We start from the raw sequence: 14774 nt of genomic DNA, 5'->3' as shown, positions 1-14774 counted from the left end.
ATATATATATATATATATATATATATATATATATATATATATATATATATATATATATATATATATACACACAATAAAAAAACTTATTTTAAATTAACTATAAAAATATTTGTTGAAAAACTATTCAAATTTTAGGTTTAAAAGAAAACCCTTAGATAAAAAACATTAAAAAAAAAACAACCTTAAGATCCTTTAACTCATCATAAGCCTGATAAATCTTTGACACTCCTTCTGCTAAGACAGTACCGGTTCTGAATACAGCTGCATGTCCTTGCATAATCTAAAATATTTGTTGATACAAAAAATACATTAGAACTTACAAAGAAGTTGTGAATAAAGAATAAAGAACTTGTTAATGAGTAACAACTATGGTTGTTACCCATTTTTTGATAAATCAAATGGCAAATAAAATTTATTTTTAATAAGAGAATGGCACATAAAATTTATTTCTGAGAAGATGTTAGTTGTGTATGTTTGTAACTATGTTATGTGTGTACATCTCTCACTATGTTATGTGTGTATGTATAAATAACTCTGTAAAAAATAATTTTTACCAAGTCAGATAAAAAATTCTTAATTTTAAAGTTAATTAGCAATACCTTTTGCATCTTTAATCTTAAATTAGCAGTTGGTGTGTGTCCATTGGCAAACCGAACCTTATCAAGATTGGCCACAGATGCTTCACCAATATCCTATAAAAACACCACATAAAATAATGCAAGGTAATGCATAACTTTTTAAATTATATTAGAAACACAAATTTTAGTACAAGTAAATATAAAAAACACTAAGTAATAAATATATTGTTGCAAATGGTAAATTAAGTAATCATAAATAGCAAGGGTGTGAACCAATTTAGAAAACCTAAAATTTTGAAAACTAAAGAAATTGTAACTACAAGGATTTATTTGCTTGTAAATGTTTTAACTTCTTTCTTAAACACAGAATAGCATTTAATAAGGAAGATAATGCCACTTTCTTTATCAATGTCATGTGGCTAGAGCAGGCATTAAACCTCAGAACCTCTTGGTTCAGAAATTAGCACTTTTAGTGCTGTGGTACAGATGGTAGAACAAAGATAGAGCTAACAAAAAGTCTTAAGTTATTTGAATTAAAAAATTTTATTTAATGAAGATTGCATATATATTATATATTAGGATAAAAATTAAAACATTCATATATACTAACTTTTTTTGAAAGAAAATATAAAAAGTTAAATCTCATTATAAAAATGTAATACTTTATAATTAATATAGAAAAATGCTATTGCATAGAAAAAAAATTAGAACCATTAACTTTTGCTGTTATGATGAATTTTACTTAATAAGTGTAAAAAAAGAAGATTCAAAATCCACGGCCTAAAAAACCTATGAAACATCAATTTTAAATAGGATTTTTTGATATTATTTGCAAAAAAAAAAAAAAAACCCACACTGACAAACTACAAAAACTTACACTGGGTAAATCAGGAATGCTGTCTCCAGGCTTATTTTTTGCAGCAATATCTAAGGCACACGCACGACCAAATATGACTAAATCTAGCAGAGAATTAGCTCCCAGACGGTTAGCACCATGAACTGAAGCACAAGCAGCTTCACCAGCAGCATACAAACCTTCCACAATAACATCTTTACCATTATGATGTTGTATTACCTGTTAACAGTTTAAAATATTTTATAAAATTAACTTAAGAACTGTAAATATATATATATATATATATATATATATATATATATATATATATATATATATATATATATATATATATATATATATATATATATATATATATATATATATATATATATATATATATATATATATATATACACACACACACATATATGTTAAATAGTATATTTATAATGAGAAGAATAAAAAGAATAAAAAATACTTATATATATATATGTATATATTTTTTAATATAATATTTAATAATATAACTTATATATACATATTAAATTTTTTTTTTTTCTTAGACTAAAAAAAAATCTTTTTTTTTTTAAAGCATATAGTAATTTGCTGCGAGTCTGGCTATTTGTCAGTCAATGTATGTGCTGAAACCCTTGGCTTTCTACTTAGCATAAATGAACTATTATTCGTTCTAATCACTAAACAACAGCTTGTAAAATGAAAGAAAAAATGAAGGCACTCCAACAGCACTAAACAACTTCTTTGATTCTGACCTATGACCTCTTGCAATGGCAAGAGGTTATAGGCAATAATGGTGCATACATTGTTGAATATTAATTATGAGATTGAAGATGAATGATTGATGAAGAGTGCTTACTACTTTTGAGCCAATAAGAGCAATAAAACAAAAACACACATTTAAAAAAAATGCAATAATAATAACTTTATGTACAAAACTCTGCTATCAAATTTCACTTATGCAAATACTTAAACATAATTCATAACTTAAAGGGTTCACTTATTTGAAGTACTATTTTTATTATTTGTTTATAAAATATTAATATTTAACCAAATTTCAATAACTTTTACAGAATAGTTATTTTATTCATCTTTTTCTTCTGTACTTATTACATAATATTTATTTAAAAATAGTTTTTTAAATACTTATTTCCAAAATATTTTTTACAAAATATTTTTTTAAATACTTATTTCCAAAATATTTGTTACAAAATATTTTTTTAAATACTTATTACAAAATATATTTTAAATTTTATATGCAGCAAAAACATTAGCTCAGCACCAACTTATATCAACAAGATATACACACTACCGGTCAAAGGTTTTTGGATCACCTTTCAAAACAAGTAAAACTGATTACTGATATTACTTTAATTTTTAAACAGTAAATACTTTTAAATATAAAAAGCTGAAGGGAGCCTTCAGCTTTTAAAACTGCTGCTAAAACTTTTGGTATTCTTTCCACTTATTTCTTTATTGTAAATGGTCAAAGTTTACTTCAACACAATTGCAGGTTTTCCTAGAGTTGATTCTGATTGAATGGTTGCATTTTTCAAAAATTTCTGTTTAGCTGATCCTATAAAACTCAATCAGAATACAATCTAATGACTCAGAGGGCTGATCCATGTATGTTAATACTTTTATATGTTCTTTTGCTAAACTATAATATTTAAACAACCTTCATGAGTGTTTAGGGTCACTGTCTTGCTGAAAAATAAATTGAGAGCCTAGAATTATTTGTCCAAACAGAAAAGCATGAAATCTCCTACTTTGCGAACAGCAAAGCAATTCTAAAGTGACACAGAACCACCTTCGTGATTAACTGTTGGTATAACTCACTAGTAAATCATTCGTTCACCTATGATTGACAAAGTTATTGACACCATTTCTTTTCAAAAATTTCAAATTTTGATTTATCTGTATATAAGACCTTACAATGCCTGTATATAAGACCTTACAATAACTATAAGACCTTATAATATTTATCTGTAAACCTTGCATTATACATTTTTATTTTGATACATTTTGATACATTTTAATTTTGTGTTTGTGGTTCTTAATAAATATATAAAATATATAATGAAATGAATATATTAAATATATAATATAAAAAATAAACATTGCATTTAATCAAAAACATTCTACTGCTAGTGTGTATATATAACTTTAATGCAATTATTATATTTTTATTAAAATTTAATTATGGATGTTTTTAATAAGTTAATTAAAAATAAAAAAAGCTGAATTTAATTTAATTTTATGACATGTAATATGCACAAACATCAACATTGATATTAAAATTAAACCTGTCCATTAAAGTTGGTTGGTATTCCACCCATATTGTAATGGCAAGTTGGAAGAACAGGTATAGGATCACGAGTTACATCAACTCCAGCAAATATCATGGCTGTCTCAGAAATTCCAGGAAGACGAGATTTAAGTATCTCTTGGGGAAGATGAGACAATTGTAAATATACATGATCTTTTTCAGGTCCACATCCACTACAGAAAAAAATAACATAAAAAAAGAAATCTACCTTTATATAAAAATATCAAAATTAAAAATAAAATTTACATACCGCCCTTCTCTCATCTCAATTGTCATCGATCGAGAAACAACATCTCTTGAGGCAAGATCCTTAGCAGTAGGAGCATATCTTTCCATAAAGCGTTCACCCTTAAAAATTATATTTTGTTATTGAAAAAAATCTTTTTTGAAAACCCTTAGAAAATTTATATACTTTTAGTAGAAGTTTTTTTATCTTTTATAACTTAAGCTATCTTTTATATATATTTTATAACTATATACTTGAAAAAAAATCATCAAAGCAAAAAAGCATCATTATTCATAATTAATCATCATTATTCATAACTACTATTATTCATAATTAATCATCATTATTCATAAAACCTTCACAACACAAATTTAACATAAAACATAAGTAAATAATCGTGGTTGAAATAATGACAGTGGTCATTAAGATAAACTTGACTAATAAAAGTAATTTACTTAAAAATAAATGTGCCTATAAAAAAAATAGTACTATGTGTAAACTTACCTCGCTATTAATCAAGTAGCCTCCTTCTCCTCTACAACCTTCTGTGATGAGACAACCAGCTCCATAAATACCTAAATTTAAAAGCTTTAAAATTTAGTAAATGAAATTATTTAGCAGTTCTTTCGCAAATTGTAAGTTTATTGTTTTTTTTTAATTTAGAAATGATTTTATCAAATTAATTAAAACAGTATACATTTTAAACAGAACATTTGATTTGCTAGATTCTCTAAAGATATTTTTTTAACATGTACTTTATATTAGTGATGCGCCTATAAACTATTGCATTTGATGCCAAAAAAAATTCCATAAATAAGGAATTACTTGAAATAGAGAGCCAAGAAAATATTGTCTTGTACTGACTTTAATTCTTTCCATCTTTTTCATTTAATTCTTTTTTCTTTTTTTATAACCAGTTAAATGCTGTTATAATCAAACTTTATTGTGTACAAACTTTAAGAACAAATTTATTCATTAAGCTAAAACTGTCCTAGCAATATTTTTAATAGTAAAGTGATTTCTATAAATATAACTATAATAATAATAAAAATAATAATAATAATAAATGTAAAACTAATCACTTGCCAGGAAAATCTTCCAACTTTACAAAAAAAGAGAAAGATTTCCTCTCAATAACAAGCCAGTCATAGAGATTTTTTAGTTAAAAACCTCTTGTCTGTATATAATATATGTCCTTATAACATAGAATATAAAACAATATATTTTTTGTTGCATCAGATATATAACCATTGAATGATAATCGAGCTAAATATACAAAGAATTATTAAATTTACCAGTAGGATGAAACTGAATGAACTCTAAATCTTCATTTGCAAGACCAGCTCTTGTAACCATAGCAGTGCCATCTCCTGTGCATGTATGGGCTGATGTACATGAGAAATACGTTCTTCCAGAACCACTGAAAAATGAATTTAATAAAATTTTAGTGTATGGACATTTTTATTTTGAATACATGTTTATTTTTTGTACTAATTCTAAATAATAAATCCATTATAAAAAAAAATTCTTTTAAATATGTAATAAAAAAGCAAAATAACAACTTAGCTTGAAATTCAAATTTTGAAAAATTTAAAAAAACAAAACTGTAAAAATTTTTTCTAACAAAGCAAATATATAGGAAAACAAAAATGATAAAAATAAAAATTTGAACTAAAAAAAAAATAATCTAATGCGAACAAATAACTTTTATTTTTTTCAACATTAACAATTATGAAACTATTCAGCTATATATATTAAGGCTGTATAAAATGATCCCCATATAAGAAATACAAAAAGTCAACTATTTAGGATGTATGTTTTATTTAATTATGAGAATTATAACTAAACAATACACATATAACAAAAGAAAACTTAAAGGTAAAATTTACCCGGTTGCAAGGACAGTATTTTTTGCTTTAATCCTATGCAAAGATCCATCTTCAAGATTTAATGCAATTATCCCAACACATTTTCCTTTATCCATCAACAAGTCCAAAGCAAAGTATTCAATAAAGTAGTTACAATCGTATCGCAATGACTAAAAAAAAGAATGACTTAATTATAATCTTGTCATAAAAACTAATTTATAATTTTTTAATTTTATACTGTGTACATATACTGTATACAATACTGTATGTTAAGAAACAAAATATCCATTTTAGCATATTACATAGCATAAAAAGTATTTTGTTAATTTGGTATAAAGTGGTAATTTATGAACTTGGTGTAATGTAGGGTATACTGTGAAAACATGAGCTAAATTTTAATTTGCTTAACATTATTATTACTTTAGCTGTATAAAATCTTATTTTTTACTTTACCATACTAACCTGTTTCTTTGTTTTATCTTTTCTTATGTTTTTAATATTGGTCACCACAGCTAACACTTAAAAATAACATTTAAACAGTTTTGGTCAGAGAAAACATGACTGAATACTATTTCTGACTATGCATACTATTGTGAAACTACAGCAAAATACGATATTTAATATTAGGCTTTAATAAAATATATAAAGTTACTACAATAATGATAATAAAGAAAAACACAATGATAGAATTAACAACAGAACATAATTAATATATATAGCTTGCTGAAGCATCAAGTCTTAAACAGCAGGTATCAGGAGCTGCTACAACTGCTACTGGTGCTGCTGCTACTACTACTACTACTACTACTACTACTACTACTACTACTACTACTACTACTACTACTACTACTACTACTACTACTACTACTACTACCACTACTACTACTAAGTTCAGCATTAACAAAAAGAGATGGTTTACTGAAGCATCAAGGTTAAACGATGATAAATGATGCCATGGCTTTTAGATTGTGCTATAAATATAACACATATAAAACTTTGTTTTAACGACTAGATCACATCCTGTTGTAAGCAATCATTAAAAGTAACTTGTTACCTAATATAAAGGCATTTCACATAATATAAAAATATTTAGTTAAAAAAAGATTAAGGTTTTAAATAAAAAAAAATTCTCACAAATTAGACCATAAGTTGCCATAAATGAGACACATGTACAATAACAACATTATTTGAGTGATATAAACACTTAAACACTATCCCACTAAGTTAAACTGGTATTTGTTTATTGTCACGCATGATGTGCATTAAATTTGCTAGTCAGGTAGTATTAGTATAGGAAAAAAATCTGAAAACTAGTAACATATTTATAATAAAACAAATTACACTCCTCATCATTCATGGTTATAATTGTTTGTCTTTTCGTGTTTACTTCTAAATTGCTTAAGAAATATTTGATGCAGAAAATGTTAAAGAAAAGAGAAAGTTATTAGATGTCTTGACCAATAATGAAAGAATAAAAATTGGAGCTTTATGTTATATAAATAAAACAAGATCTATTAAAAAGATGGCATATCTCAACATTTATTAAGTTGGGCCAACAGAAATGTGGTCCAATTTAAAAATTAAGATAAAACATTGCAAAAAATCAATTATATTTTTTATAATGAATTTTAAAAACACCTAAACAAAGTTTATTAAAATAAATTCATATGTAAGAGCAAATTTAAATATGTTGTAATGGAAAATTATCTCTTATTTTGTTACATTTGGAATAACAAGGAACAGCAAAATGGATTATTTTTTCTTACAAAACCTAAGGAATCAAAATTTTTTAAAAAAAATTTAACTGAGAAAATATTTGGTAGTGCCGGGTAGCATTTGATAACATTATTACACAAATTTTTTTACAGCTGAATTTTTTTTGTAAAACTATATATCTGTATTTATAGTAATTATCTTAATTAAACAAAATTTTGGTAGAAAATATTTGGAAATCTTTAAAATATAAATAAAAAATTTTTAAATTATTTAAATGTGAAAATAAAATGTACCTGTCCATAAAGAGTGTGAAGAAGAGAATGACCAGTTCGATCAGCAACAGCACAACATCTATGTGCTTGGCCATTTTTACCATAGTTAAGACTCTGACCACCAAAAGCACGTTGATAAATTCTTCCTTCTTCTGTTCTGCTGAAAGGCATTCCATAATTTTCAAGCTCATAAACAGCAGCAGGTGCTTCTCTAGTCATGTAGTGAATTGCATCTTGATCACCCAACCAATCTGAGCCTTTCACTGTGTCATACATATGCCACCTCCAATCATCTTTTTCCATATTTCCAAGTGCAGCATTAATACCACCCTAAATATTTAATACCACTTTTTTAAATGTCAGAATGCAATGCATTTTTTTTAAAGGTTACACCTAAAATCCCATTTTTGCAAAAATGCTTTAATAAATTTTTTCCTGGCTCACACCCTGATATATATATATATACATATATACTTTTTATATATACATACTTTTTAATAATTCCTAATAACTTTTATTAAATTAAATTTCTTATTTTTATTACACGTTATCCAAAATTCAATTCATTTAAATCTTTAAAAAAAAACAGATGTGTGCTAATTAATAGAAGAAAAATGATTAATTAATCAATTAAAAGAAAAACTATAAATCAATTTAAAAAAAGCTATTAATTAAAATAAAAGAAAAAAACTATGAACAGAAAAAAAAAGTATCCTCAGAGATTTGAATCTTAGTTTTCATGGAGAAACTCAACAAATTTTCTATGTATAGTGTTTAGTTAACAACTACATTAGAAGTCTAATATTTTGTATTTATTTTTAAGATTAAAGCTGGGAGAGCAATATAAAGAACATAATAAAGTTTTAAAATTTTTTTAAAAGAAAATAAGTTACAAATCAATTTAAAAGAAACTAAATTACTCAATAAAAACATGATGGTAAAACATTGAAGAGCAATTTACCAACTCATTTTATTATCATCACATTAGAATTTTATCAACATCAAATTAGACTTTTATAAAAAGAAAATTTAGAATTAAGCCATTATTTTATCAGGCATACTTTCTATTACTGTTCTACTTTTTTTGAAAATCAAAAGTAATTTGCAGAGCAATCTCTTTTGTTTTTTGTCAACATTAATTTAATAAATTTGCCTAAACTTTACTTGTTTTTCTTGTTTATTAATTTTAGTAACAACCAGAGAATTATTTCTAATTTGTACTTGATAGTGTTTTATTTGCTTGAATTGTTTATTAATTCTGATAAAATTGAATAAATATTTCACAAGAAATTGAAAATAAATTTTTCTTTAAGGTAATTCCATATAAATTGACCCATGCCATGTCACCATACATCTCAGATTTTGCCGATTTTTTTAAAGTTAAGAGTGCTTAACAAAATAAGAAATCCTAGAGAATTTAGCTTCTGGCTCCAAGAAGATCCTGAAATATGACCATTTTCATTTAGCAGATATTAACTAGGCCACTCTTGTCCCCTCAGAATTGCAACATTTATTTGGAGGTTTCAAGTCACATAACTTTAAAAATATTTTATTTTTTTACTTAAAAATTTGCAACTGGCTATTTTTGGGGGTGACAAATTCAATGAAATGATCAGAAATATAAAAAATTACTATTAAGTACCTGTATTTATCAATTTAAATAATTTTAGGCAACTTTTTATATACCTGTTTTTAATGCGCAAGAAACCCATCTAGCCTTGCTGATATAAAATAAAAAAAATTTAAACATCATTCTTTTTGATCTGCAAGTATATGGATTTCTATATATGGAGAACTGGACACGGTCCTCACTTTTTTGTAGCGGAATATTTTGATTGATTTTTCTTTACCTTCCAGCTAACTGGAGCTCTAAAACTTTTCAGATTTCTGAGGTACTGATAAGCATACATGTTAAAATTGTTTCCAGGGCCCAATACACCAAGAGGGAGGGAAGGTAGACAGAGAGCAGGGTCAAGTGCTTTAGTTGTTTGTAGTGAAATCTTGCAATAAATTTTTCACTACTTTCCAGACAAACTGAAACTCTGAAAATTTCAGCATTTGTGTAGTCCTGATTGTTTTGGATTTTAACAAAGTAAAGTTAACTTTGAAAATATTTCCTTCAAAAATTTTTTGGTTTATACTTGCTCAGTTTTAATTAATTATTTACAAAATAAAATACAAAAAAAGAAAGTGTCAAGATTGTGTTAAGATTTACATCAACGATCAAAGTATATATAGGTCCAATTGTTGTTACAGGTGCATCAATGATACAAATTGTGTTGGTAATTAGAGCCCAACACTCAACTGCTCTAGATGCCCAGAAAAGGCTGTTAAAAAGTTTATGAGGGTGCATAAATCTTGCCATAACATCTTTAACAGATGACAAAATTTTAACTCCTATCATGATGAAAAGATTTTAATATGACAAATCTCATTTTTCATACCAATCAAATGAAATGTATCACATTTACACAGAATAAATTTAATTCCCTCCCTAGTGTATTGGGCCATAGAAATAACTTTAACATGCATGCACAAATATATAAATCCATATACTTGCAGATCAAAATCCTTAGGTTTTCTGAAAGATTAATAAATATAGAATGCATAAAGTTTTTTTTTTTGATATCATCAAGGCCACATGGGTTTCTTGAGCATTAAAATCAGGTATATAAAAAATTGCCTAAATTTATTCAAATTAATACAGGTACTTAATAGTAATTTTTTATATTTCTGATCATTTTACTGAATTCATCTGTCCTGAAAAAAGCCAGGTACAAATTTTAAGAAAAAAGATCAAACATTTTGAAAGTTAAACGACTTAAAACCTCTAAATAAATGTTGCAATTCTGAGGAGACAAGAGGGGCCTGGCCAATATTTGCTAAAAGTAAAATGGTCATATTTCAGGATCTTTTCGAAGCCAGAGAATCAGAAGCTAAAATTTTCAAGGAATTCTTATTTTACTAAGTACTCTCAACTGAAAATCAACAAAAATCAGCAAAATCTGAAATATAAGATGACATTAAAAATTTTTTTTTGGGCCATCTGGAATGGAATTACCCTATAGGTAAATAAGTATACTTTACAGGTATATTTTACAAGTATTTTTTATAGGTACATGTTACAAATATACTTTATAGATTTATTTTACAAGTATACTTTATAGGTATATTCAGAGCTATAGCTAGGACTTGGCGCCCTTGGCAAATACATACTTTGGTGCCCTTTTTAAATGCATACACTTTGGCACCAAAGTTGAAGCTTTTTTCGAAATGGTAATGAAAAAAAAAAGGAAACAAATACAGGAAAAGATAATATGTACAGGACTTTAGTTAATATAAAAAAATCCAATTGCAAAAAAAAAAAAAAAAAATCCCCCCTCAATCTCTCCTCCTCCTCCTCAGTAAGGAGGAGAAGGAGGAGGAGGAGGAGGAGGAGGAGGGGGGTTGGGGTTGGGTTGCGTTACTATAAATTTTTATCTTTTCTACATTAGTTCATAATTGTCTTTTAACATAATATATCTTATATTTAAATATTATCTTATAATTTTCTCATTTGGAGGAGTTTAAAATAGTGTAAGTTACTGTTATAACTTACAGCTTAAGTTATAATTTAAAGTTTAATTTGCTGTTATAGTGTATTTAGCAATTTATAATGCAATGAGCAAGTAACTTATTTAATACTATTAGGATATTACTTTTAGTAATTATTTTTACTTAACATGATACTTAAAAAAGTAAAAGTAAAAAAGTAAAAACGCAAATATTACAACATTTAAATGACTTTAATTAGTTTTAGACAACTTTTACGCTTATGCTGTTACAGTTTTGCTTTTAGGGTTTACGCGGACAATAAAATAATAATTATTTTTAAAGAATATTGAATTTTTAATGTAAAAAACTATAAAACAATAAAACAAACTGCAAAGTCGTTTTAATAAAATAAAGTGTTAATGTAAAACAACTTTGTGACGCTGTTTAATACAGTTTTATAATATATTTATGTTAATAATGTTTTATAACATTAATAACATAAAACGCGTTTAAAATAAAGCGAATTAAATAAATAGAACTGTTCTAATTAATAAATTAAAACATCACCATAAAACTTTAACCTCATTTTTGCGCAAAAACACGCCTATTGACTATAGGAGACTATAACCTATAGATAAAACCAATTAGACCAAAGCAGATAGTTTTTTATAATTTATTGTTTCTTGATTTAGCGTACTATTAAAAATTTACGTAAAATTAATTTTTTTAATGAAATGGTTTTTAACGTTTTTATTTAATATTTTTCATTCAAATTGTTTTGCAATAAAAAGTGAAAGAAAAAAATTTGGTCTAATAAATCAAATTAAATTTCCTTAAGTTTAAGTATATTCTTAAATTATTTTTTAGCAAAAAAATTTTTTCAAATAGATGAAATGATTTATTTTTTTAAATTCAAATTTTTTATACTTTAATTTTTGGTTTAATGTTTGCAATAATCACTGATTTAATGTTTGCAATAAAATGTTTCTACTTTTAAAACTATTTTTAAGAAGCAAAAAATAATTATTCAAAATGTTAAGGATTTAAATAACTCTTCCTATGCTGCACTATGTTCTAAATCTGATATTGTTACTGCAGCTAGATATACATTTAACTTTCAGAAATGATCCTCGCTATGCCACTAGTTATTACGGATGCTGCTGCAATTAAATTATTAAGGGTTATAATTCTTTTAAATTTTTCCAATTTTTTTAAATTTCAATCTTCAATTGCAAAATTATTTGAATAAGAGAATTTTAGATTTTAATTCTTTTGTTTAAATAGATTTCTTTTTAAAAAAAATCCTAAAAACCACATGCCTGTTTAAAGAAAATGTTTGATCTTGATATCAATTTGTTAATATAAAAAATGGTATCGTGTTTTTCATATTTTATTTGAGATTTCTTGTTAAAATAATTTTTAGTTAAAAGCTTATACTATGTGTTAACAACATATAAGATATATATAGAAACATTTGTATGGATAACTTTTGAGAGTCTTTGAGTATATTAAGTAAATTTAATAGTTAAGTAACTGTAAGTTACTGTAGTAATTTAACTTGTTGTTTTTATTTTGTTTATGGATAAATTTACTGTTATCTACTTTTATTCATTCAGTAAATCAAACTAAATGTAACTTTAAAATATTACTAACTTTTACGCAGACAGTGACAGATCCGGGATTTTTTGGTGTTTGAGATAGCTAACTTCCAGATATGGAGCAAATTCCAAACATTTGTATGTTTAACATATGTAAAACAATGATGCTTTGTGAAAAATTGCAATGATTGGAGGCTGGGAAAGAAAAAACCCTTTAATTTCATCCCCTCTCCCCAACCCAAACATGAGGGGCAACAAGTTTTTCTGTACTATTCTCAACTAGACTTATATTCATGGATAAATTTGATGTTATTATATGTACTATTTCTCAGCATTCAAAAATTATGACTATATAAATCTCCGCTCAAGAGATCATACTTCTATTCAAAAGATAAAATTAGCATGATGTACTTTATGACCTCTAATAAAAAACTTAGATAAACTTTACTTTTAAGAATGTCCAAAAAAATGCTAAATTAGAAAAGAAAAAACAAGACCAAAACAAATCGCAAATTTTTTTTTTAAAGAAAAAACTAATCGCAAAGGTATGAAAAGCAATCACAATTTTCGATATGCTTAATTCGAGTGCTGATGTAATACAAAAATTTTTTTTAATGCTTATTATTATTTATTATTTATCAATATTTTTTTATATAAAATATTACTCTTAGTACATTGGTTACATTTATTACCATTAAAAATAAAAATAACTTTAAATTAAACTTAACTTAACCTTGCCTTAGTATTGCCAAATACTAAGACAAATTTTAGTACTAACCAAATTTTTAAACTATATTATCAAAATCTATTGTTTTTGTCAATTCTGTTTCAATAGACAGAGGTGCTAGGGAAGGTGTCTGTTCTTGGCCAGATGTCGATCATAAATAGTTATTGATTAAATTCAATTTGCTAAAACTTCTTTCACCAGTAGCTTCAGTTATTGGCAATGTAAGAAACAATCTTAAAGCTTTTTCAATGTTTAGGTTTCTTTTTTAATTTTTTCCTTTGACCTTTCTTTACAAATATAACTTCTTTTTGAAAATTATAAAAAATATTTATAACAATATGAAATCTATACATTGATTCCCAATTCTTGATTATCACTAGTAAAATCTGCTTATCAAATCTTTAAAATTTTTTCGACAAAATTAAAAATTAAAAAAGAATAATTGCATTGTTTGATTAAAATAGGAGAAATTATATCTAGAATACTAACAAGATGACAAATAAAATTAAACAGAAGTTGACTTGGATATATAGGCTCTCCTCTGTATAAAATCACATTTATTGATCACAAGTTTATCATCCAAATCTTTTTATTTTTATTTTTTACCTTGCATTGATGTATACATTATAATTTTGTCACTAGCTATAGTGCAAGGAACTTCTAGCTTCAGAAAGCTGACACTAGTATTTATGTAAACAACAAAGCAATATCTTGCATAATATTTTTAAAATTAGAGTTATTAAATGTCTGATATATTTTCTTTACAGAAAATAATTTTCAAAATTATTATAGAACAGACTTCAAAACCTTTTCACTTTTGCATATTTCTAAAAGAATCACAAAAATTCAACCACCGCTCAATTATCTATACTTAATAAAACACAGCTTCAAATGATCACTTTGTAGTTAGGAAGAAAGAACAAACGCATTGAGTTCTTTAAACAAATCTTTTATAAGATATGTTGCTTGTAGTGTTGTAAATAAAGCACAAGAAGCTTGTTTGGTTGATGTAAAATATTTACACTTTAACCAAATTTCAATACAATTAGCTATTTCTCTGCAAAGTGTGGGTT

General features: G+C 25.5%; 1 protein-coding gene across 1 annotated transcript in view; it reads right to left on the bottom strand.

Annotated features, from left to right (window-relative positions):
• The window catches only part of LOC100210215 (succinate dehydrogenase [ubiquinone] flavoprotein subunit, mitochondrial), a 43204-nt gene that overhangs the window by 6173 nt on the left and 22257 nt on the right, over positions 1-14774 (bottom strand). Inside the window, exons 4-12 of the mRNA XM_065795265.1 lie at positions 7864-8172; positions 5876-6024; positions 5282-5406; positions 4491-4561; positions 4011-4108; positions 3738-3933; positions 1456-1653; positions 600-692; positions 182-280 (exon numbers count right to left, since the gene is read on the bottom strand). Coding sequence (XP_065651337.1) covers positions 182-280; positions 600-692; positions 1456-1653; positions 3738-3933; positions 4011-4108; positions 4491-4561; positions 5282-5406; positions 5876-6024; positions 7864-8172 — 1338 coding nt within the window. The remainder of the gene's footprint in view (positions 1-181; positions 281-599; positions 693-1455; positions 1654-3737; positions 3934-4010; positions 4109-4490; positions 4562-5281; positions 5407-5875; positions 6025-7863; positions 8173-14774) is intronic.

The sequence above is a fragment of the Hydra vulgaris genome, chromosome 04 (genome assembly GCF_038396675.1).
Source record: "Hydra vulgaris chromosome 04, alternate assembly HydraT2T_AEP".
Lineage (NCBI taxonomy): Eukaryota > Metazoa > Cnidaria > Hydrozoa > Anthoathecata > Hydridae > Hydra > Hydra vulgaris.
The sequence above is the reverse complement of the archived record's forward strand: the minus strand, read 5'-3'. Positions and strand labels throughout refer to the sequence as shown.